This window comes from Salmo salar, chromosome 10 (genome assembly GCF_965601325.2).
Source record: "Salmo salar chromosome 10, fSalSal1, whole genome shotgun sequence".
NCBI classification, from domain to species: Eukaryota; Metazoa; Chordata; class Actinopteri; order Salmoniformes; family Salmonidae; genus Salmo; species Salmo salar.
Genome location: NC_138300.1, coordinates 73,291,683 through 73,317,420, shown reverse-complemented (window position 1 = coordinate 73,317,420; position 25,738 = coordinate 73,291,683). Strand labels below are relative to the sequence as shown.

General features: G+C 41.7%; 1 protein-coding gene across 4 annotated transcripts in view; it reads right to left on the bottom strand.

Annotated features, from left to right (window-relative positions):
- Nucleotides 1-20,948, bottom strand: part of dgkzb (diacylglycerol kinase, zeta b) — a 113,767-nt gene extending 92,819 nt beyond the window's left edge. Inside the window, exon 1 of one of the 4 annotated variants that reach the window (XM_014123989.3) lies at nt 20,661-20,948. In XM_014123989.3, coding sequence (XP_013979464.1) covers nt 20,661-20,728 — 68 coding nt within the window. In that variant the 5' untranslated portion in view covers nt 20,729-20,948. Of the gene's footprint in view, nt 1-560; nt 2,208-4,507; nt 4,701-20,660 lie in introns of those variants that run through there. The other 3 variants (XM_014123990.3, XM_014123988.3, XM_082957146.1) reach the window with 3 other exon arrangements.
- Between the last annotated feature and the right edge of the window lie 4,790 nt (nt 20,949-25,738).

The window sequence follows — 25,738 nt, the reverse complement described above, 5'->3', positions numbered from 1 at the left end:
TATGCCTAAGAATAAATAAGGCACACTGGCGTACCACACATCCCCACAGCCCACGCAAGGCAGGGTGGCCCATGGGCTCTGGGGCCCCCTGGATGTCCCTTGCTCAGACCTTGCGTGAGGGGTGGGTAAGCCACTGACTGTAGCCTTCAGCGCAGAACGTTTTTGCAACATTTCCATAACGTCTCCATCTGCCGCAGTTTGGCAACGTTGTTTTCACTCATCTGTCTCCGCTAAGTGGTTGTGGGAATGCTCCTACAACATTTCCACAACCACTCTGCTGCAGCTAGTGTAACGTTTTATAGCTAATCTCATGCTATTCTACACATATTCCCATGGGGCAGAGAGGAAATGTTGCAGTTTTTGCTAATCTTGTGCTATTCTACACATTTTGCAATGAGGTTGAGAGAATTTTGAATTTTTAAAGCAAAGAAAGTTCCTGCTATTCTACACATTTATTTTTTTATTTTGGGGGGGGGGCCCTAGAGCCCGCGGGCCTTCCCTCAACTTGCGGGGGCTGCGGGGGTGTGTGGTACGCCAGTGGCTACAGTATGCATACTCACTTCCTGCCAAACATGCGCAGTGTGAAGTTCTTGGTGGTGTGGGGGCAGCGGATGGCGGCGGTGGCGGAGGGCAGGACTGGGCTGGAGGAAGAGGAGGAAGACGAAGAGGCCGGCGAGGCAGAGGTGTAGGGTTCGTCTCCATCCTGCAGGGTCTCGTCAGGGTCGGGGGAAGCCCCCGCTCCTTCCTGCTCCTCCTCGGGCTGCTCCATGGCCGATGTTCTTAAACGGTTGTTTCTCAGTTCTCTCTCACACACAGAGCTTCTCCTCTCCTTTCAGAGGAGTCACAGAGTCCACACAGCCCCAGGCCAGGCAGCAAGAGGCCATAAGAACAACAAAAAAGTTCCCAGCAGCAATAAGCAGCAACTACACTCTGGCCGTTCCTTCCCCCATTCAAAAAAAAAAAGGGAGGAAATTAGAGAAAAAACAAAACAGGAAATCGACAATTAGTCTTCCGTATCCCTGTTTCCTTTCTCACATGTCAAGTTTGACACAAGAGCGGAGAGGAGGGAAACTCTACAGAGACAAACTTGGTGTGTGCACTCCTCGTGTGGTAGTCGCTCACCACACACAGCTCTGTTGAGCTGCAGGCAGCAGTATCATTCGAACTGAAATGTCTCTCCTGTTCCTCCACAGGCTGGTCTGGTCTTCTCTCCCAACTGGCTTCCTCACTCTCTTCCTCCAATGCCACCGTCAGAGGAAGCCTCTCTCTCCGCTCTGCTGTTCGTGTTTCCTGGTCAGGCTGCTCTCCCTCTCTCTCCTGGCACTACTACTACTCTCACCACCACACAACACACACTGGCTGGCTCACCTTCTATGGGACTATTTCAAACAATCCAGGAAGTGTCATACCCAGATGAAGCAACAAGCAAGAACATGTACTACCTGTGGCTTCTTGTTCGCATACGTTCCCTCTCTTGCTTCAGTGTCATCTCGCTTCCTTTCACTCTCTTGCACATACTTTTATCTCCCACTCATCTCTGTAGCTCTCCCTTGCTTTCTCTCTCTGTCCCTCCCCTCCCTCTTACTTTCTCTCCCATTGGCCGTGAGTATTAATGTGAGTGCGTTGCCACCTATTGGTCGTTAATGAAAAATGCCTAAATTGAGTGTGTGGAAGGGAACGAAAATGAGCTAAATGTGTCCAAATATCCAAATATAGCCTAAAGCATGTCGAAAGCTGACAGCATACAAGAGCTCAACCTAATTTATTACACATCCTGTTTAACCACAGAACCACACGTCTGCTTATTATGATAATAAGGAAGTTGCAGGTCCCATTGCTTCACTATACAAGGGCATGAAATTAAACAAAAGCACCTATTTTTTTTATTTGAACACATCAATCCATCCCTCTATTTAAAACCAGGCGGTATGTATAACTGCCTGACCAAAGTCCTGCCTCTCACTTCGATCACATTTCCAGTTCCCCACTCTCTCTTTGCAATGTACTCCGCTCCGGCTTCCCTCCCACATACGCTTTACATAAAGATGGGTGAAAAAATGCCCACGCCATCCATCCATCTATCCAGCGCTTTTTTTTCACACACACCACCCCACTTTTAGCGATAGAGAGTGCCGCAGCAGAAGCTGAGAGTTCACACGGCCGCAGCAGTGAGTCCCACGCAGAGATCTTCACCACATGCGCGTGGCTGCCACCTCCCCTGGGCTCCCGTTATGAGCTGGAGTTCAGCTCGGTGCACCGCTCTGAAGGATAGCCAAAGTTATTTTTTGACAGCCAATTAAAAAAAAAAGAGGTGCAGTGGGCACCTGGCGGATCAGCGCGATACTGTAATAATCCGAGGCTGTTTCCAGGATGGGTCGACCATCTCACTCCACAAAATGTACAACTCGGGTCATGATTGCGTAACAGAAATTGGGTTATGATGATACCTCCAGGAATGATGGTGATGTGGTGCCCCAGTTTCGGTTTGTGTTGCATATCAAGGATTACAGTTTGTGCCATGACAGCTACACAGGCCCAGACTGGAGGGATGCCCCAAGCAGATGTTTTCAAATGGAGATAAGAGTTGCAGAGCTCCGGGGACACAGGACGACACAGTAGGAAAAAAAGGACACTGTGGGTCTGAAATGGCACCCGATTCCCTACATATTGGACTACTTTGACCAGAGCCTTATGTAGGGAATAGGGTGCCATTTCGGACACAACTGGGTTTTACCTGAAGTAACCAAGGCAGATACTTTTATCAATGACGTCAGGAAAGGTCAAAATTAATCAAAACAAAGTTAATTGTGTGTATACTGTATCTCGGGTTTTATTGCTTATTATACCTCACTGCTCACTAAAATGTATGTCACATGAGCACACCACGTCATGTCTTCACTCTCTTCCCAAAGTAGTGGGACTGTTAGATAACACATTGCGGTGATTGCACTGCTCAGGTTATGGAGGGACTCAGTCCTTCTCCTAGCTATTAAACCTCGATGAAAATACAAGATCATTGATGCCAGTCTTCTCTGTGACCTGTAACCTTAGATAACACATCACAGAGTATCAAATCAAAATCATCTACGCATTCTGTGTATTGCGTTTTCAGAATGCAGAGAACATGGTAGATGACAGAGTATCAAATCAAAATCATCTACGCATTCTGTGTATTGCGTTTTCAGAATGCAGAGAACATGGTAGATGACAGAGTATCAAATCAAAATCATGTGTTATCTAAGTTCCTATTATCCAGAAGTCAAATATCAAAACCTCAACGAAACAATAACAAATAGTAGTAGGCCTAAGTAACAGCAGTCAAACATGCCTATGGCATTTTCTGTTGAAAATCACAATGGAACAGCCACCAGTTTTGGGAATAGCTACATCCCCTACTGTACAAAATTCTGTCTATACAAATGAGCACCCCTATGGACAAATCATTAAATCTACATTTAGAAGGACACATTTCCCAAAATCAGTAATCCCCTCATCCCCCCCTCATTTGGATAAGTGAAACGCCCAAACATAAGCCATGGGGAAACGAAGAACACTTTGCATGGGTGTACAGTCTAGTCAGTTTTTAGGCCATGGTGGTTTTCATTAGGGCACACAGTAAAAAAATGTTTACAAAACATTTTGCAACAGAAAAATAAAACTAAAGCGTATTTCATTGAAAACGTAGGGAGGTTTGTCCGTTTTCCTCCGTTTAATGCCTTAATAAACATGACCCAGGTTATAGTTCATATCAAGCCTAATCAATAGATATTTTTTTTGTATTATGTTTAAACTTACTGTATTTCACAAGGTGAAAAGTAATGCAGAGGTATGTGTAAGAGGTTGTATGTATGTTACAACATACGTTCAGAGGGATGCAGAGGCCAAATATTGTACAAGTGGGTGATGATGATAGCAGATATTTGGGGCAAACCATTTGGAGTGGTTTGGGCTCCATCTAGTGAAGATACAGTGTAATTCAATCATTGAGGAAGATGCTGAGTGTGCGATGACAATTACTCACGCATCATGCCTCAATATTTAGATTTGAAAGCAGACTAAGGACTGAATTGACATGTCAACACAGCTAAAAGCGATAAAGCCAGTCAGACATAGAAATGAAATGTTCAGGGGATAAATGCCTATCATAGGACGTTATACAAACACATACATTTGCAATACAGTAAAACAAAAGGCCATACGTGAGCAACCATGCAGTAGAGAAGTGATTTACTTTACCGGCAACAAAAATCCATATCATCTGCTTTTTTTCCCTTTTTTTTTTTTTTAAACCAACACCCACACATGAGCCCACGCAGACAGAGGACATATGCTTTCTCTGCTGCACCAGCGCCAACAGAAAACAACAAGGCAGCAGCCAATGTTCTAACGATAGGATACAGCACAGAACTACATTATTCCATTATTCAACTGGTACAATTTTACTTTGGTGTGTTTAGTCAAATAAATTGTGCAATTAATCAGAGTAGGTTGGTGCCTCCCACATTACCTGCGACAAGACAAGATCCTTTTGCACTGATGTTTCTTCATTTGTGTTTATGTCCTTTCAGTCCCCTATCACTTGACGCAGACCACAAAAACCTAAACTCAGAGTCCACAGTCTGTTACAAGAGACTAAAAAAAGTCACCAAGAGCGAGCCACCCTTAAAGCCTTTTTATTGTTCTCCATATCCTGATTGAACTTCCCCATTGTTACGGACAATATTACTAATCATCTTCTTCCTGTTAAGAAACTGGAAACCAGTACTAAGGTATTACAAAATAGGTCTAATGTCTTGTGTAAGTGATTGCAGTGGCACTTACAGCAATCACTAAACATCTTCAAAAAGAGAGAAAGGATTGATGTTTAGTGACCATGACCAAAGGCCTCTTTATTTCACATCACATGGTCAAACCACGTTGTAAAGTAAGCAGAGAAAAATGAAAACTTATACTACAGTATAGTCTCAGTGGTTTTCTATATATAGTATATGTGTGACTGGGTTAATAGCTATTCGCTTTGGTCATGGGGTGCACTTGTTACAAGGGACCTGCGATTAATGAATATACCATGTTACAGCAGGCCCTCATAAGCCATGCAGGCATGGGTTCATAACAAGCAATCACATGAGCATGTACTGTATATGCTGCTGTGGTTGCCTGACAGGTCATTTTGCCAGCCTGTGCAGTCAGTCTGCTATTTTCACAAGAACAGCAGCACTATTTCAGTCCTACCAGCTCCAGCCCCGGGGCTATAGAGATAGAGGAGAGACTCGTGGCTCCCACAATCCAGAACACCACAGTATTGCATGGCAGCAGATAGATGTGTGTTCTCACATTGATGACGGTTTCTTTTGATGATGAGGGAGTCGAAAGAAAAACAGGTCTTACCCAACAGGGTCGCGGTTTCCCCCGTTCTGTGCGTGGGCAGGATGGGGATTGTTTTTATGGTTTGACATTTAAGGTCACTTATCAATTTGAACCCTTCCAGTAAACCTCCTCTGCCTGGCTGGCTGTCATGACACATCAGTGACAGAGGTCAGCTCATGGGGCCGAGCAGAGTTAGTTATCACACAACAAAACACACAGACAGAATCGGATATTACGAGTAGGACACCATCTCAACACTGAATGGAATTGACAAGGAGCGGTATTATGCAATGCTGGTCAGATGCTATTCACATCTGAATGCTATTAACAATGCTGTTCTATTGCAACTGGTTACAATAAAACTACAAGGGGAAGTACACTGTGAACACGTTAAATTACAAAATAAGAATTGGACATATTCTGGCAAACTAGAGAAGCTACACTAGTCTATGGCTTGGTGTGTTATGAAGTGTCATGTGTTTCCAGTGCAGGCATGATGAATATACAAAAGACACCAAGCACAGCTTCGATTTTCATCCTTTTCAATCCAATACAGATTTTCATAAAACACACACACACACACACACACACACACACACACACACACACACAAGCAGAACCACCACTCCATATATGCACACTTCAACAGCTATCCCAAATGAAGTAGAGAAAAAGGCCCTCCTCTTCCCTCACTCAGCACTGTACCAAACAGGAACGGGCAGATGGAACATTCTGCGGCACAGCTGTGTCCACCAACCGGTGTGTGTGTGGGTTGTAGCATGCAGGCAGTGTGCATTAAAGGTTGACACGGGAATAGGACTCCTACAGGACCAGCAGGGAATGTCAAGTTCTAGAGTCAAGTTCAGGACAGTTGAAAAATTAAAGACTTTGTCCAAAACTTGAGACACAGCTAGTCAGCTAGTGTAACTGAAAGACTTTGTCCATATTTTTTGAGTAACAGTTAGTCAACTAATGTAACTGCAAGACTTTGTCCATTTCTTTAGAGACCAGGGGCCTCATTTATAACCGTTGGATAAATTTAACATTAAATATCTGCGTGCCCCATTTATGAAAAGTCAGTGCACACACAAAAATAGAGATTTATAAATTTGGCGCACGCCATACTTACCATATTTCCCGTTATAAATCCGACCTGTCATAAAACTGTGTGCGAGTGAACGAGCATTGCAACTCTGCTTGATTAACACCCATAATTCACCTTTTCTGGTGACAATAACGCCCTTATCTGCTGTATACTTTGGAAGTATTGGAATTAGGCCAACATTGTATATCTAAAGGACATATCAATGGCGAACTTGATCAAATGTCTTTGGATGTGTTGGCAGAATGGTTTTTTTTGCAGGGACATTTGCTGTATCTGACCGTTTCTGAAACACAAAAACAATTGCAAATTGTTGTGGACCTGTAAACAGATTATTTGAATTCAATAATGTTTTGCATTTACTTTCTCCCAAACCTAAATATGCTGCACTGCCCGTAAATTCTGAAACATTGTCTACTCTAAAAATTAAGTACAGAAGGCCAACTTACAGTGGTAGTGACACACTTCAATGTAGAAGATCAACTGTCTGTTCACCTGTATGTTATAAAACAGCACTCCCTTTCAGATGCATAGAGCAAAAACTTGAAATTACAATGGCCTGTCTATCTAATAGCTCCAACTAAATGAGATGTCCATGGTATTTTGTTGTATTGCTACTTCGGGAATATGAACTCATCATGGCCAGAAAAGTGCAATAGTTATGATATGTATTGTGCTTATAAATTAAATATCGTCTATGCTGCTCGTGAAATTTGACATTACAGTATTTAGATGTAGCCTACAAACGTCAATGAAAATGGTGAACCATCTATTCTACCATTAAGATGCGCTTCGAATCGGATCACAAAGAGTAGGGGTCTCCAACAGGTAGATTGCGAGCTACCATTAGCTCGCTGCCCACCTACGATTAGCTAGCCAAGCAATTCTGAAAGTACATTTTCTCATGTGTTCCATCGCAAACTGTCATAAACAAAATGCTCCTGGCTACTATTCAATCAAAGCCAAATTGACATTATCCCAACCCTGGTTAGCCACTATTGGCTTAAAAAGCCAAACGCAACACAATATCTGCCAATTAATTTCCATCAATATTGCCCCCGTCTGTATGTTTGGTGCGCGCGTTTGTTTATCACGCCGTATGTAGCCAGTTAGCGATGCTAATGATAACAGTCGTGTGGGTAAACAGACTTTCCCCCAAAAAAACCTTCTCAATTAAATGTTACCTGAAATAACTATATCATGATTATTTGTATCAATTCGGTGGCCATTGTTTTACAAACTCTGCCATGACATGTGGTGCAGCAGTAGACCCAACATAAACATCGCCAGACTGACACATTACTCTCTTGCTAGATGCGCAATTACATTTGTTAGTATTTTTTCCAGACCTCAAATGGTCTTCTGATGTGATTTAAGCATAGACATGGACTCAGAACATCAATTTTTGTTGTTTCTCTAAGAATAATTGTAATATTGAGAGTTAAAACACTGAAAGAAAACCAAAACCAGGAAAAAATAAATAAATAATAGAAAACAGAACTCGGCATAGGGGGAAAAAATACTTTAAATACCGGCAGCTTATTTGTTTACTACCGTGAAGAGGGTCCAATTAAATGAGAGATGGGGAAAACGGTAGCCTATCCTAACTTGTTGTAGGCCTATAGGCTATTTCGCTAGAATGAAACCGTCAGAGTCAGAAAAGTTGAGGAATCTATTCTGCAATGATCATGGAAATGAAATAAATTAAAGGAAATAGATTTCTAATTATTTTAGAATGCAAAGATACAAATAAATAGATTTTTACTCTTCTTACCAGCAAATGATTGCATCTTGTCATTATATTTAGCTACCTGTTTTTTTTTGTTCTGAATAAGTCATCATATATTCCCCATTTGCACAAGGTTACTAGGCGACTTTTGCCTTTTTGCAATGCAATACTTCAATCACTGGAAAATGTGCATATGCATGTTCTAAAGTTCGCAGGAGGACAAGCACATTCTCAGTATATTGTGCCTCTATGTTTAGTGGAGATCTTCTGTTTATAAAGTGATGCGGGAGGGCAAAAAAGCATCTAACGAAGCACACCACAGCTGAGGCAGGCGTTAGATTACGAGCGTTTTCAAGTGGAACGTTAATGACGATGGTTTTGAGAAACAGCTTGGAGATTTAACGATGCAACCACGAAGGTTATAACGATGCACTTCGTCGTAAGATGATTTGGGAAACCGATCCCAGGTCTGTTTGGTTCTAGGGTAGTGATGTGCAGTTGGCGAACGACTCGTTCTTTTTTAATTACTATTTTTACTGACTCGAGAGTCATGATTCATTTTTCAGAGTGACTCGTTCATTTTAGTCATTCGTTTCGCCTGCTGGCTGCAATGAATAAAACAGGATTAATAAACACTCCTCCGCAGGAAAATAGATCGTGCGCAGGAAAATAGATCGTGCTGCAGAAAGTATCAAACAAAAATATATACAAGTTTTGAACTGTTAATTGATCGCATGGTGCAAGAAAGAGTGCAATTAATTGACTATTGAATGTTATTGACAACCAAAACATACAGCCTGCTTCTGCTCAACAAACTCGAACTCGAGAACGAATCGTTTGGGGGGTTGTTGCAGTTCATGAACGATATTGTGCTTATCTGCTTCCCCGCAGTCAACTCATGCAATTGAGTCGTTCACAATCAAGTCCAGTTGCGGCAGCAACTAAACCTCATTTCAAAGGCAGTATCAATAAATAATCGTATTTGTATGCCTAGCAATTATCTGAAGGTCTCAATCACAAATGACAGCTGCAATAAGGCTCCTATGGCGAACGAGGCTCGTAGAATCATAATTCTTTCGAGTTTTTAGTTCCTCGTTCGCCGGTCGGGGGTCCTCCGTACTCGCAGGATTAGCCTACTGAATCAAATGAACGAAATAACGAAAGATTTGTTATTTTGACAGAACGAGTTGAAAAGATCTGAGTCAGTAAAAAGAGCCAAACTTCCCATCACTATTCTAGGGGTATTTAAAATGTATTTGGAAACGAGTCGTTTTAAATATTTATAGAAATTATTAGAAAATAATTTCAAGTACTTCATATAGAAGAAGTTGATTCTGCCACAATATTTGAAAACTCATATACACAGAAAATAAGTATTTGAAATTCAAATACGCATGTATTTGAACGCAGGTATTGTAGTGACACAGCTAGTCAGCTAGTGTCTACCAGAATAGGCTAATCTAAACTCAATGCAACCATCAGGTAAAATCATGACAGCCAATACTTCATTGTAATGACCATGTTATTTAACAGCTTATGGTAAGTAAGTAATCAAAATGTGATACTTGAATGCAACAACTCGGCATGGCATCTGCCACCCAGGGAGCATCATGGATGAGCTCATTTCCTTTTATGCATCATTCCCTTTAATGTCTGAATCAGAACCCCCCCTTTGAGGATTATCTCTGCTGGACACCGGGCTACTCTCTGTCTGTCCCTCTGATGAATTCAAGTAATTTAAAGGCAATGGTTTGATGTGCCAGCCCAGGTGTCCTGCCCAGTGCCCACCCTCTCTCCACAAACGAACACACCACCTCTGACTGATTCACTCGAACCACTGCTCAGGTGACGTGCAACAGGGCTGCCAGATTCAATTAAGACGCCCCTGGTCAAAGTAGTGCACTCAATAGGGAATAGGGTGCTATTTGGGATGCAGGTCGGATGTTACTGAGCTAGCTGCCTGCAGTAGGAATTACTTTTGGGGCTTGGTGTTCAAAGTTCAGTCAAGCAACCACTGTACTGCCGTTCTCCATTCTGTCAGTCAGTGAGCATGTTTACATGCACATTAATAATTATATATTAAACTGATCATGGCAGTAAGTTGAGTATGACATTAGTCATGTAAACACCTTACTCTGCTTATCTTAAATTGGCCTAAGGTCATAATCAAAGTAAGCATACGCCAATTGTAATATATATATAAACTGTATATATTAGTCCTGAGCGACATGGCCAAAATATCTTAACATGGTATTTTTCAAATGTTTGACGGTATGATGGTATTTTATGTATTTGAATAATACAAATTCTAAATTTGCTTTATGAGTAGTGCGTGACCATACAGTGGTAACACATCCATTCTAAGTGATTTCAATGGGTCTTTCTCCATTCTGATTGTTTTATACTGTTCAATTCAACTTCAACCTAAAATAATTTCCTGCATTTCCTGCACTCATTTGAGATCAATCCACACTGCCATGTTGGGCTGCATGATATGTGCAAAACAATTGCCTTATTTTTAACCAGTAATTCCTACTGCAGGCAGCTAGCTCAGTAACATCCGACCTGCATCCCAAATAGCACCCTATTCCCGATTTGACTTGCAATTTAGATTAAAACACTTGGGTGAACTGTTGGAATCATGGAAATAGAATGTTTATTCTAATTCTGTAGTTAGAATATAATAGTGGGCACTTTGAATACTGTGTTGTTTGACATGACAACAAATGAAAAAAAACAGGGAGGAGTTATTGTAACAGGCTAGGATGATGTTCAGTGTTTCTTAGGGAACCCTATAATCTTTGCTACTGTAACCGATGTGAAATGGCTAGTTAGTTAGCGGTGGTGCGCGCTAATAGCATTTCAATCAGTGACGTCACTCGCTCTGAGACTTGAAGTAGGGTTTCCCCTTGCGTTGCAAGGGCCGCGGCTTTTGTGGCGCGATGGGTAACGATGCTTCGTGGGGTGTCAGTTGTTGATGTGTGCAAGGGTCCCTGGTTCGAGCCCAGGTTGGGGAAAAGAGAGGGACGGAACCTACACTGTTACACTACATTAAAATGTTTCTTCATGTAGCCAACATATTCATGCTTCGCCTATTCCTCTTTGATTTAAGAAAATACTGTTGCACAAACAACATGCTGATTTAGTGCTATACCAGAACTGGTAACAGGCTGTATTAGCTAGCTATGTTTGCTCTGACTCAGTACATTTATTAGCTAGCTAGCTAGCCAGCCAGCCAGCTAACACTATTTAGTTTAACTTGCAAAGAAAAGACAAACTAGCTGTTTACAGATGTAAGAAACACAAACTAATCATGTAATTATAGAACACTTGTGGATTTATATTAAGAAGTAAAGTGGAAACAACATCATTGTCATCAACATTATTGCATGTGCTGCATTGACCATACAGACTGAATGCAAGTCTCTCTGGTCAAGCAACAACAAAAGCGCTTGTTTAGTGACATGGGGACAGTGCTATGTCTGTGTGAAAATTGGCATGGAGGAGAGAGAGAGAGAGAGAGAGAGAGAGCGGAGAGGGATGACTCAAGTAGCGGTGTAAACTATAAAAATGGACGTCACACACTGAATATCACATTTAACAAACAAAAACATTCAAAACTGTTATCAAATGTAAAGTAAAAACCCAAACCGGTCAAAGCATCAAAGCATCAATAATATACAGTACCAGTCAAAAGTTTGGACACACCTACTCATTCAAGGGTTTTTCTTTATTTTGACTATTTTCTACAATGTAGACTAATAGTGAAGACATGAAAACTATGAAATAACACATATGGAATCATGTAGTAACCAAAAAAAAAGTGTTAAACAACTCAAAATATATTTTATATTCTTCAAAGTAGCCACCCTTTGCCTTGATGACAGCTTTGCACACTCTTGAAATTCTCTCAACCAGCTTTATGAGGAATGCTTTTCCAACAGTCTTGAAGGAGTTCCCACATATGCTGAGCACTAGTTGGCTGCATTTCCTTCACTCCGCAGTCCAACTCATCCCAAACCATCTCAATTGAGTTGAGGTCGGTTGATTGTGGAAGCCAGGTCATCTGATGTAGCACTCCATCACTCTCCTTGGTCAAATAGCCCTTACAAAGCCTGGAGGTGTGTTTTGGGTCATTATCCTGTTGAAAAACAAATGATAGTCCCACTAAGCACAAACCAGATGGGATGGTGTATCACTGCAGAATGCTGTGTGCCTTGAATTCTAAATAAATAACAGACAGTGTCATCAGCAAAGCACCCCCACACCATCACACCTCCTCCAGTTTCATCATAGCCCTTGATGGTTTTTGCGACTGCACTTGAAGAAACATTCAAAGTTCTTGACATTTTCCGGATTGACTGACCATCATGTCTTCAAGTAATGATGGACGGTCGTTTCACTTTGCTTATTTGAGCTGTTCTAATCATAATATGGACTTGGTCTTTTACCAAATACGTCTATCTTCTGTACACCACCCCTACCTTGTCACACAATTGATTGGCTCAAACGCATTAAGAAGGAAAGAAACTCCACAATTAAATATTAAATTAACAAGGCACACCTATTAATTGAAATGCATTCCAGGTGACTACCTTATGAAGCTGGTTGAGAGAATACCAAGAGTGTGCAAAGCTGTCATCAAGGCAAAGGGTGGCAACTTTGAAGAATCTCAAATATAAAATATATTTTCATTTGTTTAACACTTTTTTGGTTACCACATGATTCCATGTGTTATTTCATAGTGTTGATGTCTTTACTATTACTCTACAATGTAGAAAACTGTAAAATGAAGAAAAACACTGGAATAAGTAGGTGAGTCGAAACTTTTGAATACTCAGTTTATATACAGTACCAAAAAAAGAAACGTCTTCTCACTCAACTGCGTTTATTTTCAGCAAACTTAACATGTGTAAATATTTGTATGAACATAACAAGATTCAACAACTGAGACATAAACTGAACAAATTCCACAGACATGTGACTAACATAAATGGAATAATGTGTCCCTGAGCAAAGGGGGGTCAAAATCAAAAGTAACAGTCAGTATCTGGTATAGCCACCAGCTGTAAAGTACTGCAGTGCATCTCCTCCCTATGGACTGCATCAGATTTGCCAGTTCTTGCTGAGAGATGTTATCCCACTCTTCCACCAAGGCACCTGCAAGTTCCCAGACATTTCTGGGGGGAAATGGCGCTAGCCCTCATCCTCCGATCCAACAGGTCCCAGACGTGCTCAATGTGATTGAGATCTGGGCTCTTCGCTGGCCATGGCAGAACACTGACATTCCTGTCTTGCAGGAAATCATGCACAGAACGAGCAGTATGGCTGGTGGCATTGTCATGCTGGAGGGTCATGTCAGGATGAGCCTCAGGGAAGGGTACCACATGAGGGAGGAGGATGTCTTCCCTGTAACGCACAGCGTTGAGATTGCCTGCAATGACAACAAGCTCAGTCCGTTAATGCTGTGCCACACCGCCCCAGACCATGACGGACCCTCCACATCGATATTGCTCCAGAGTACAGGCCTTGGTGTAACGCTCATTCCTTCGACAATAAACGCGAATCCGACCATCACCCCTGGTGAGACAAAACCGAGACTCATCAGTGAAGAGCACTTTTTGACAGTCCTGTCTGGTCCAGCGACGGTGGGTTTGTGCCCATAGACAACGTTGTTGCCGGTGATGTCTGGTGAGGACCTGCCTTACAACAGGCCTACAAGCCGTGAGTCCAGCCTCTCTCAGCATATTGCGGACAGTCTGAGCACTGATGGAGGGATTGTGCATTCCTGGTGTAACTCGGGCAGTTGTTGATGCCATCCTGTACCTGTCCCGCAGGTGTGATGTTTGGATGTACCGATCCTGTGCAGGTGTTGTTACACGTTGTCTGCCACTGCGAGGACGATCAGCTGTCCGTCCTGTCTCCCTGTCTCTGACCTCTGATTGCCAACAAGGGTTTTGCCACCAAGTACTAAGTCATGTTTTGCAGAGGGGTCAAATACTTATTTCCCTCATTAAAATGCTAATCAATTTATAACATTTTTGACATGCGTTTTTCTGGATATTTTTGTTGTTATTCTGTCTCTCACTGTTCAAATAAACCTACCATTAAAATTATAGACTGATCCTTTCTTTGTCAATGGGCAAACGTACAAAATCAGCAGGGGATCAAATACTTTTTCCCCACTGTATATGCCATTTAGCAGACGCTTTTATCCAAAGCGACTTAGTCATGCGCCAGTTTGGATTTGGCTTCACTCCTATCACAGAGAAATACTTAAATCGATAGAAACAACTTGAATTGTTGCATCTTGTTTTGTTGTTGTCCTCCGGTGGCTAGCTAGCTAGTAGAGGTCGACCGATTAATTGGAATGGCCGATTAATTAGGGCCGATTTTAAGTTTTCATAACAATCGGTAATCGGTATTTTTGGCAGATTTTTTTTTACACCTTTATTTAACTAGGCAAGTCAGATTAAGAACACATTCTTATTTTCAATGACGGCCTAGGAAAGGGGGTTAACTGCCTTCTTCAGGGGGATTCGGGGATTCGTTTTTGCATCCTTCCGGTTACTAGTCCAACGCTCTAACCACCTGCCTTACATTGCACTCCACGAGGAGCCTGCATGGCAGGCTGACTACCTGTTACGCGATTCGGCAGCTATTCGGCAGCTAGTTAGCTAGGTTTGTATGCGTTGCTACTTTGTATGCGTTGTTAGTTAGCAACTTTTTACTTTTAGTTTTTTTGGAACCGATTCCTGTTGGAACGTTCCACAAATTACACCCACCGCTTCAAGCCTATCAACTCCCAAGATTAGGCTTGTGTAACCGATGTGAAATGGCTAGCTAGTTAGCCGGGTGCGCGCTAATAGCGTTTCAAACGTCACTCGCTCTGAGACTTGGAGTAGTTGTTCCCCTTGCTCTGCATGGGTAACGCTGCTTCGAGGGTGGCTGTTGTCGATGTGTTCCTGGTTCGAGCCCAGGTAGGGGTGAGGAGAGGGACGGAAACTATACTGTTACACTGGCAATACTAAAGTGCCTATAAGAACATCCAATAGTCAAAGGTATATGAAATACAAATCGTATAGAGAGAAATAGTCCTATAATAACTACAACCTAAAACTTCTTACCTGGGAATATTGAAGACTCATGTTAAAAGGAACCACCAGCTTTCATATGTTCCCAAGTTCTGAGCAAGGCACTTAAATGTTAGCTTTCTTACATGGCACATATTGCACTTTCACTTTGTTTTGCATTATTTAAACCAAATTGAACATGTTTCATTATTTATTTGAGGCTAAATTGATTTTATTGATGTATTATATTAAGTTAAAATAAGTGTTCATTCAGTATTGTTGTAATTGTCATTATTACAAATAAATACATAAAAAAAATATATATATAAAAAAATATGTAAAAAAATGTAAAAAAAAATGTTTAAATAAAATCTGCCGATTAATCGGTAGCGGCTTTTTTTGGTCCTCCAATAAATCGGTATTGGTATCGGCGTTGAAAAATCATAAATCGGTCGACCTCTACTAGCAAGATACAAAAAATTGTCACTTTCCGAAATTAGCCATGGATGGAGATAGGGATTTTACTTAATTCTCCTTACTGGCCAATGATTATAATGGCGATTCTGATCCAACCATAAAATACATTGTGCCCCTGGACTGAGAGGAAGATGTTCAATATGTAGCTAGATGTAGAAGGCTAATGTTAACTAGCTAACGTTGCCCATGAAAGGAAGTTAGGCTAGCGAGCAAGCATTTTAGCCAGGTAGCCTAGTACAACAAAAAATAAAAGCGTGTACTGTATGACAGAGTCGGAATGGCATTGGCGTTTCTCTACAAGTAGGGTGAGGCAACATGTTTTTCTACTTGCGCAAACACACACAAATCAGAACCATGGACAGCACCATCACTTTTAGCTTACGTTGATTGGACTAAATTGTTTTTGGTATCTTTTAGTTGTCACTGTATTAGACTAAGCATTGGTGATTTGATGACTTGAAATGTTGAACTTAAAATGGTGCTGGAATAGTGGAGGCAGCTCCTGTTTTCTTTGCGGCTTGCAGTAACTCTCCGTGGTTCTAAATCAATAGTTGCTTGGTAGTCCGAAAAATGCTGTAGGTCATGTAACTGTTTGTTACATGCAATATGCTTTGTGGACTTCACCATAAAGAGGTTGCTCACCAGTTTTGTGATGAAGCAAAGGTGTGGTTGAATTTATTCTTGCCTAGTTAAATAAAGGTGAAATAAAATAAATGTAAAAAAAGATAATAGTTAGATTTGAAAGTTTGCATGCTTTGTAGGAAGAACGATTTCCCTAATAATCTTGTTTACATGGACACATCTGAAATCAGGCTACCTGATGGGGCAGAAAATCACCAATCAAAATTCAAGTTCTACCACAGCGAGCGCCCATGATATTATTGGGAAGTTCAGACATATAAAGTTTGTATGTGAAAACTATTTCACTTCACTCCCGCAAAAGGAAGCTTGCTAGCAAATACACAGCTGTGACTCTGATTTAAGGGGTTTACATGTCCTAATGATTCGAAAAGACTTTGCAGAAAATCAGTAGCGGTGACTGGTTAAGCCAAGCCATAAAAAAAGCCATATTGCAACTATGTGTTGTGATAATTGCTTTGTTTGCTATATAACCTGTTAGTTCATATGCCATGTGACCATGATATTTTTTTTAATTAACCATTATTTAACCAGGTAGGCTAGTTGAGAACAAGTTCTCATTTGCAACTGCGACCTGGCCAAGATGAAGCATAGCAATTTGACACATACAACAACACAGAGTTACACACAGAATAAACAAAACATACAGTCAATAATACAGTAGAACAAAAGAAAACAAAAAGTCTATATACAGTGAGTGCAAATGAGGTAAGATAAGGCAATAAATAGGCCATGGTAGCGAAGTAATTATAATATAGCAATTAAACACTGGAATGGTAGATGTGCAGAAAATGAATGTGCAAGTAGAGATACTGGGGTGCAAAGGAGCAAGATAGATAAATAAATACAGTATGGGGATGAGGTAGGTAGATAGATGGGCTGTTTGCAGATGGGCTATGTACAGGTGCAGTGACCTGTGAGCTGCTCTGACAGCTGGTGCTTAAAGCTAGTGAGGGAGATATGAGTCTCCAGCTTCAGAGATTTTTGCAGTTCGTTCCAGTCATTGGTAGCAGAGAACTGGAAGGAAAGACGACCAAAGGAGGAATTGGCTTTGGGGGTGACCAGTGAGATATACCTGCTGGAGCGCGTGCTACGAGTGGGTGCTGCTATGGTGACCAGTGAGCTGAGATAAGGCGGGGCTTTACCTAGCAGAGACTTGTAGATAACCTGTAGCCAGTGGGTTTGGCGACAAGTATGAAGCGAGGGCCAACCAACGAGAGCATACAGGTCGCAGTGGTGGGTAGTGTATGGGGCTTTGGTGACAAAACGGATGGCACTGTGATAGACTGCATCCAATTTGTTGAGTAGAGTGTTGGAGGCTATTTTATAGATTTTACATTTACATTTAAGTCATTTCGCAGACGGTCTTATCCAGAGCGACTTACAAATTGGTGCATTCACCTTATAATATCCAGTGGAACAACCACTTTACAATAGTGCATCTAAATATTTTAAGGGGGGGTTAGAAGGATTACTTTATCCTATCCCAGGTATTCCTTGAAGAGGTGGGGTTTCAGGTGTAGATGACATCACCGAAGTCGAGGATCGGTAGGATGGTCAGTTTTACGAGGGTATGTTTGGCAGCATGAGTGAAGGATGCTTTGTTGCGATATAGGAAGCCGATTCTAGATTTAATTTTGGATTGGAGATGCTTAATGTGAGTCTGGAAGGAGAGTTTACAGTCTAACCAGACTGTAAACCAGATCTTAATCTGACTATTCAAAATAATCGTATTATTGTGTGCATGTAACTGTACTCAGTGTGCCTGTCTTTTGAGTTTTGAATAGCTATATGGGATAGGCCTCCATAGAAGAACAGTGAATAACTAATATGGTTAGTGTGCGTCTACAGAAAGTCTCTTCTGACTCAGTGTACTAGTTACGTTACAATTCATGGGATATGCATGTAGATCAACATAATTCCACCTCTTATCCAAATGACCTGAAATGACTCTCAAATTAATTCTGTGTCATTTCAAAGGCCTTGAAGGCACAGGAGCAAAACAAAGTTTCATTGTTTGTTATGGTTCATCAGGTGCTTCTCGGAGCAAACATCAGGTTGACATCAGGTTTCTTACCAGTGAAATAACCCTGACACTAGATTATCAGAAAACAAGATTACATGTGAGGGGTCCTCAGGAGACATATCTGTGAACCCGGTTCTCTCCTGGTCACTGTTCGCACACTCACACAGAGTGAGAGTGAGAGAGCCTCTCGGAGATCTGGCATGACAACCTGAGACTCCCCATACACTTCTCAACATGTAGGTTCATGTCCTTCATAAACATCTCCTTTGAGCTGCATTTCAGTGGTCATGTAAAATGGAAACCTGTTTCTGGCCAGTTAGTCTATCTATAATTTACATTTAAAAAAAGCATGACCACAGACCATTCAACCAATGTAGTATCATAATGTATAGTTGGCACCAGAGTGGTATACTACGAAGCAAGCTAGATCTGCTCAGGGTTTTCTAAAGCTAGCTAGCTCAGGCTTTATCCATATTACAACGGTGGATATTGCTTGCCAGCCTGCCGCTAACTCTAGCAGCCTTGTAACTGCTCGTGCATGATGCACGTGGCTAGTTCAAACTCTTCATCGAGACAATGCTGAAACAGCCATCAATGGGCGAGTCAGTGCCACATTTTCATTTGTGCCAAAATCAAATTGAAAGAAAAGGATTCTTGCAAATTCAGCAGGCTATGGTGTGAAATAGTATCGATAAAATAATTGTATTGTCATAAAAAAGTTTTACTGTGTGTGAAGTTTCAAATGCATTCTGTCATTTCTAAATGTGCAATGTGGTAAGTATTTTAACATTACAAAAAAAATTACACACAAAAACAATATTTGATGAATCAAATGTTTCTCAGTCATCTTACTCAAATGAAGTGGATGATGACGCAATCTTTGCGAGACGGAGGGAATCTGATTTCATCGGTCCTCAACTCACGGCTCAGACACTTCATTCAAAATAAATGGAGTTAGCCTGCCCCGGAGCAGGTTATTTCTAAAGGATTCGTTGCCATAGAAATGTACCTGGTCAAAAGGTAAGCCACTTTCGTGGTACCGGTTATCCCGAGTTGAACTCGGGATAACCAAAGTTACCTCAAACCTGATTCGTAGTATAGGGCTTAGGTGTGATTGGAACCATGTATGCCAGACATCTTGCTTCCACAAACACACAGGCCCGCCAACACAGGAAGTTGAACACAGATGGCATCATGAATGCAGTGCGGAGCACTTGAAATGACACCCCCACACACACACACACACACACACACATCTTTTAAGGTCTGATAATCAGATTTAAGAAGCCACAGCAGCACTGAAAATGCAGTCCCTCTTTTTCAATAGACACAAGACACTGTTGGAAACACAAAAAAAAAAACAAGTAGATGAGTCACAGTCCTATTAAAAGGAGCATTGTGGCTTTAATATCATTAGGATCTTTTAATGAGCCCTGTGTAGGTCTTTCAAAGGGTATTGTTGTCTAAGTGGGATATGATGGATATAGGCTTGTATCTCAGATGACAGCTTTGAAGAAAAAAAACAGACAGATGCCTCCTAATTGGGTTAATGTGTGAACAAGAACAGGATATCACTGGGGAGATGATACGGGTCGCTTTGTGCCTGTTTATGGATGATCAAAGTGATGATGATACCAGAACTCTCTCTCTCTCTCTCTCTAATTACATTTAGCCTTAGTCAGTGCAAAATCCAGCTGTTGCTTGCAGTCCATGTGTTGAGAAAAATGAATAGACAATGAAAATATTCATAACCCCTCCTCTTCAGGAAGTGAATTGGAAAGAGTGAAGGACCATGACTCTTTCATGCTTTGTCCTCAAAAAAAAAATTGGGACATAAATGAAAAAAATAAATAATAATAATTCTGTTATAATCAACTAGTCTACTAGCTACCCAAGTTAGGCTACTTCTGTTTGTGGGTCATGTTGGTTGGACAAAGGAGCAGGCATTATTGACAAGCATGGTTCATGGAATTATCAACAAGCACTGTTATATTGTAGCCTAGCCTAAAACTATTCTATAAAACTAGTCTATAATCTCATTCAAAACGTATTTAAGAGTTATAAAGGATATAACATTCACATTATCATACAGTGGGAAATACTGTATTTAGCAATTAATAATTAAAAGACTTGAATTCATGATTACGGCAGTCTGACTCCGAGGACAGCACTCTCAACCAAAGTTGACTGAAAGACACGGGTAACGTTAGTAGGCTATTTAAATTGTTATTATCGATATCCATTTACCTGTAGGATAGCTGTTTTCTTAGCGCGAGGTGCATGAACTCGTCCAGCTGGTTTTCCGTTGTTGTCATTTTGACAGCTCCCTTCCGTACTTTCCCGGACACCTTTCCCACAAAACTCTATGTAGGCCGATATAAAAGACTAATTTGGCTTTTGTTGTTCAGGAAAATATCCTCCTCCTCGATAATCTCTTCTAACCTCGTGGTCGCCATCTGTTCAGTGTGTGGAGGTTGACTGGAGTGACACATCTTTGAAAAACAAAGCAAATACGATTCCCAAAGAGGCACGCGCACCCTCGTAGACACATCAACCGCAGAGGGAGCTCGTCCAAATGTGAGGACCCGTTCATCATGAAAAGATAATTAGTTGAAAAAGAGTGTAAATGTACCCCAATAGTAACATTAGTTGTTACATTCATTTGGGAATCTGTACAAATAAAAAAACGAACATAGTAGGGAAGTCGATGGAATGGGCTAATAGGCCTACTACATTACCCAAACTGACTTTTGACCAAATCGAATTAGGGGAAATTACACATCCATTGGCCTCAGATTGGTGATGTTGGTATGAAAGCAATAATCAACACGATGACACAAAATAAATTGCTTAAATCAGATCAATAGTTTTGGTTTTGTACTGTTGATTTTGTTATAGGTGCTGGGGGGGGGGGGGGGGGTCGCAGGATTTAGCTATAATGTTCTTTCTCAAATGGCAAGGATAATTCGGTATGGTCTCTATAAAAGTTGCTGCCCACAAACCAATACACTGATTTTACAGTCAAACTATTACTTAATAAAGGTGCTACACAGGACTTTTTTGTATTTCTGCATTGTAATTTCAGAAAATGTCCATAATATTACCCACAAATGTTGTGATTGGCTGTGATATTCAACTACTGATTTCTCCCATCAGAGCTGCATCTGCTGTCAAAATGGGAAAGATGTTTTGACTTTGTTATCTAGTGGAAATCGGGTCAGTCACAAATGTAGAAATCGCTCTGTAATTTCCAGGTTGCTAAAATTCTACACTGTTCGCTCAATTTCAGTTTATGTGATAAAACAAGCACTGAACAGTGTAGGGAGTCATTGTACCATCTAAATCGCTGTGGAGTATATTTTCAATAACATAAGATCCAAAATGAAAAGTCTCAAGCGCGACTCTCAGCCTTGTTATGGGAAAATGTGATGCGGGGGACAATTTGTTTTGAATGTGCCTAGTCCTGTTGCAATTCACCTAGCTTCCACAAAGCGGAGAAATTCAGAGAAATTCTTGGTGTAGCACGTTTAAATAACAGCCAACCTTTGTCACTGTTGATACCCTATGGCAGGTCATGATTCGCTGAAGTTAACAGAAAAAAGTGGTTTCTTCCCTTTTCCATGATGGCAGCCTCCCGAAATCAATATCTGCCATTCCAAAATATAGGTATAAGCCTTCTACAAGTTCTCATCTAACCAACCATGTATAGGTTATTCAAGTTTCCATGTGTCCTTTGAATAGTGTTTGTTAAAAAAGCGCTACACCCCAAAAGTTTGCCTCCTGTTCTATTGATTTCAGCATGATATCGATGATAACAAAAAGTGTTGCATAAGGGACTGATAAAAATGTACTGTTAAAAATATTCACTTGACTCTCCCCTTGTACTGTAAAATAAATTGAACACCCTCCCCTCCTCATAGAATTAACTCAAAATAATGTTTACGCCCACAAATAACAATAACTGTAGCTACCCTGTGTTTATAAAATGTGGATATTGACTTTGCCACTTCAACATGATTTTGTGTCACAGGGCTATGGGCCAGAAGGTTCACTGACCACCACAGACAAGCTCACTCTCCCTGCCTGTTTCATTGCTTCACTATCAGAGACGGTTGCAGACAATGATCAGCTGGGGGAAATCAGATTTTCAAAATGTTGTCATATTTATAATTATATAAAATGCATGCAGCAAATGTTCCAATTTCTAGCTTTACCCTTAGACTTGGCGGTGACGTAGTGTCCATGAGTGACAGATCACTGAGCCAATCACGGCCCAACGCTCCGTATTTTCTGCTGGCTTACCCCACCACCTCAGAAAGCACTGAGCTAGGCTGAAACACCTGCATTTTGGAGCTGCCTTACTCAAGACAAAAAAAGAGACCATGATTGTACGCGGCTTTATTAACTCAATGATATATATTTTTTATTACATTGTTTGCAAACTGATATGTGACACGTATTAATTCCAAAATAACATGCAAAACAGGCAAGCACAAAGGCCTACTCTACTGACACTGACAACAGATCAATAAAAAAATGACCTTGTCTTGAATGCAACCATGTAATCTAGGCCAAAAATGGGTCCTGGCTAAAAGGATCAAACTTTTGTCAAATTAACGTCAAAAGTTTTTAATTTTAGCTAACCCTTTTCCTAACCATAACCTAATTTTCCTAACCTGCTGCATAAAAGCTCCTAATCTGCTATGAAATGTCAAATATCACGTTCATTTTACAAAAGCTGGATCCCTTCTAGCCATGACCATGAAAAGGAAGACGCAAATTGTACAATATCACAGCCATATACCCTGGAAGACATTTTTGTCCAAAAAAATCCAGTGGTTATCAAATATTCATAGAATAACCCATCATAATTTGTTGCTCTGGACTACTGACCTCTGCCTGCCCTTCACCTGTCCTTTGCCTGCTCCCCTGTTTCTGTAATAAACTGTATGCATCTGGGTCTTCTCCTGAGCCTTGATAGTTGATGGTATTTTAAACATACTCTACTTAAATAATAGGCTATTGTTATATGGGTGAAATTAAAAGCATTGTCATCTCTGCTTTGCCTAGCCCCATTGAATAAAAAGTATTTCTTATAGTGCCCAACTATTTTCTTTCATTTACAATTTAAAATAGACAATGTAATTGTTGTGGTAGTCTTAGGCAAACCATCTTCATTATCACAGTGGCACCCAAGTGCTACTCAGACCTTCTGGGAGAAAAGTATCTGGCATTGAACTTGGATCCCATCTCCTGCTTCCACACATTTCACCACCTAGATTACAAGGGTTGGTTTGCTTTAAACAATTTAATGTCAGCACAATACATGTACAAAATCCAGTATAATGATTAGCCTCATGTACATTGTCTACTGCTATTGTTTTTAAATTGAGAACAAAGTTGAACAATGTATGAGTTAAGCTATTATCAGCTTCAGATGCACAATGTCAAGGGCTGCATTACAAATGCCCATAAGGCTAATGCCATCATACTGGAGTTGGGAACCACTGCTGTAGACCTATGGCTGCATTGGCGTTGCATGCCATTATCAGCTGCAAAATGGATTCACATGGCTGATATACTGACAATTAAGTTTAAACACCACTTCATATAATTTCAAAGTGTACAAGTAAGCTAACTCATATGTATTAGTAACAAGCAGGTTATTATACCCCAAGGCTCGATCCTAGGCCCCATGCTCTTCTCAATTTACAACATATTTCAGGCAGTAGGAAGCTCTCATCCATCTATATGCAGATGATACAGTCTTATACTCAGCTGGCCCCTCTACAACAAAGCTTTCTTAGTGTCCAACAAGCTTTTGCCCTAAACCTTGTTCTGAACACCTCCAAAACAAAGGTCATGTGGTTTGGTAAGAAGAATGCCCCTCACCCCACCAGTGTGATTACTACATCTGAGGGTTTAGAGCTTGAGGTAGTCATCTCATACAAGTACTTGGGAGTATGGCTAGACTCTACACTGTCCTTCTCTCAGCACATATCAAAGCTGCAGGCTAAGGGTAAATCTAGACTTAGTTTCCTCTATCGTAATCACTCCTCTTTCACCCCAGCTGCCAAACTAACAGTGATTCAGATAACCATCCTACCCATGATAGATTACGGAGACGTCATTTATGGATCGGCAGATAAGGGTGCTCTCGAGCGGCTAGATGTTCTTTACCATTCGGCCATCAGATTGCCACCAATGCTCCTTATAGGACACATCACGGCACGCCTCTGTAAACTGGTTATCGCTGTATACCCTGTCGCAAGACCCACTGGTTGATGCTTATTTATAAAACCCTCTTAGGCCTCACTCCCCCCTATCTGAGATACCTACTGCAGCCCTCATTCTCCACATACAACACCGTTCTGCCATTCACATTCTGTTAAAGGTACCCAAAGCACACACATCCTGTAACGTCCGTCGTTAGAAGAAGGGGACCAAAGCGCAGCGTGGGTTGGGTTCATCATATTTTAATAAACGTGAACCAGCAAAACAATAAACAACGAACAAACAGTATTACAGAACTACCCACCACAACTGGATCAAGCAGCGTGCTCGGGAGGAGATGGTCTGGAGCCTGCAGAGACGGCCTACAGCCCTGAGCCTCCAGCGACGCTCCTCAGCCCGGAGCCTCCAGTGCTCCCCCACAGCCCGGTCTATCCTGTGCCTCCTTCACGGGCCAGACCTCCAGTAGGTCTCCCCAGCCTGTTGAGTCATGTGCCTGTTCCCAGAGCCAGGCCTCCTGCATGTCTCCCCAGCCTGGTGAGTCCTGTGCCTGCTCCCAGAGCCAGGCCTCCTGCAAGTCTCCCCAGCCTGGTGCGTCCTGTGCCTGCTCCCAGAGCCAGGCCTCCTGCAAGTCTCCCCAGCCTGGTGAATCCTGTGCCAGGCCTACTGCAAGTCCCGCCAGTCCGGCGCAGCCAGAGCCGCCCGCCAGTCCGGCGCAGCCAGAGTCGCCCGCCTGGCCAGCGCCCGCGGCGAGGGACCCCGCTCTAGAGGCGCCACCAAAGTGGGGTGAGCCAGTGGTGGAGTGGGGTCTGTGTCCTGCTCCAGAGCTGCCACCGCGGAGAAATGCCCACCCAGACCCTCCCCTATAGGTTTAGGTTTTGCGGCCGGAGTCCGCACCTTTGGGGGGGGGGTAGTGTCACACCCTGACCTGAGAGAGTCTTTTTATGTCTCTATTTAGGTTTGGTCAGGGTGTGATTTGGGTGGGCATTCTACGTCCTTTTTTCTATGTTTTGGTATTTCTTTGATTTGGCTGGTATGGCTCTCAATCAGGGACAGCTGTACATCGTTGTCGCTGATTGGGAGCCATACTTAGG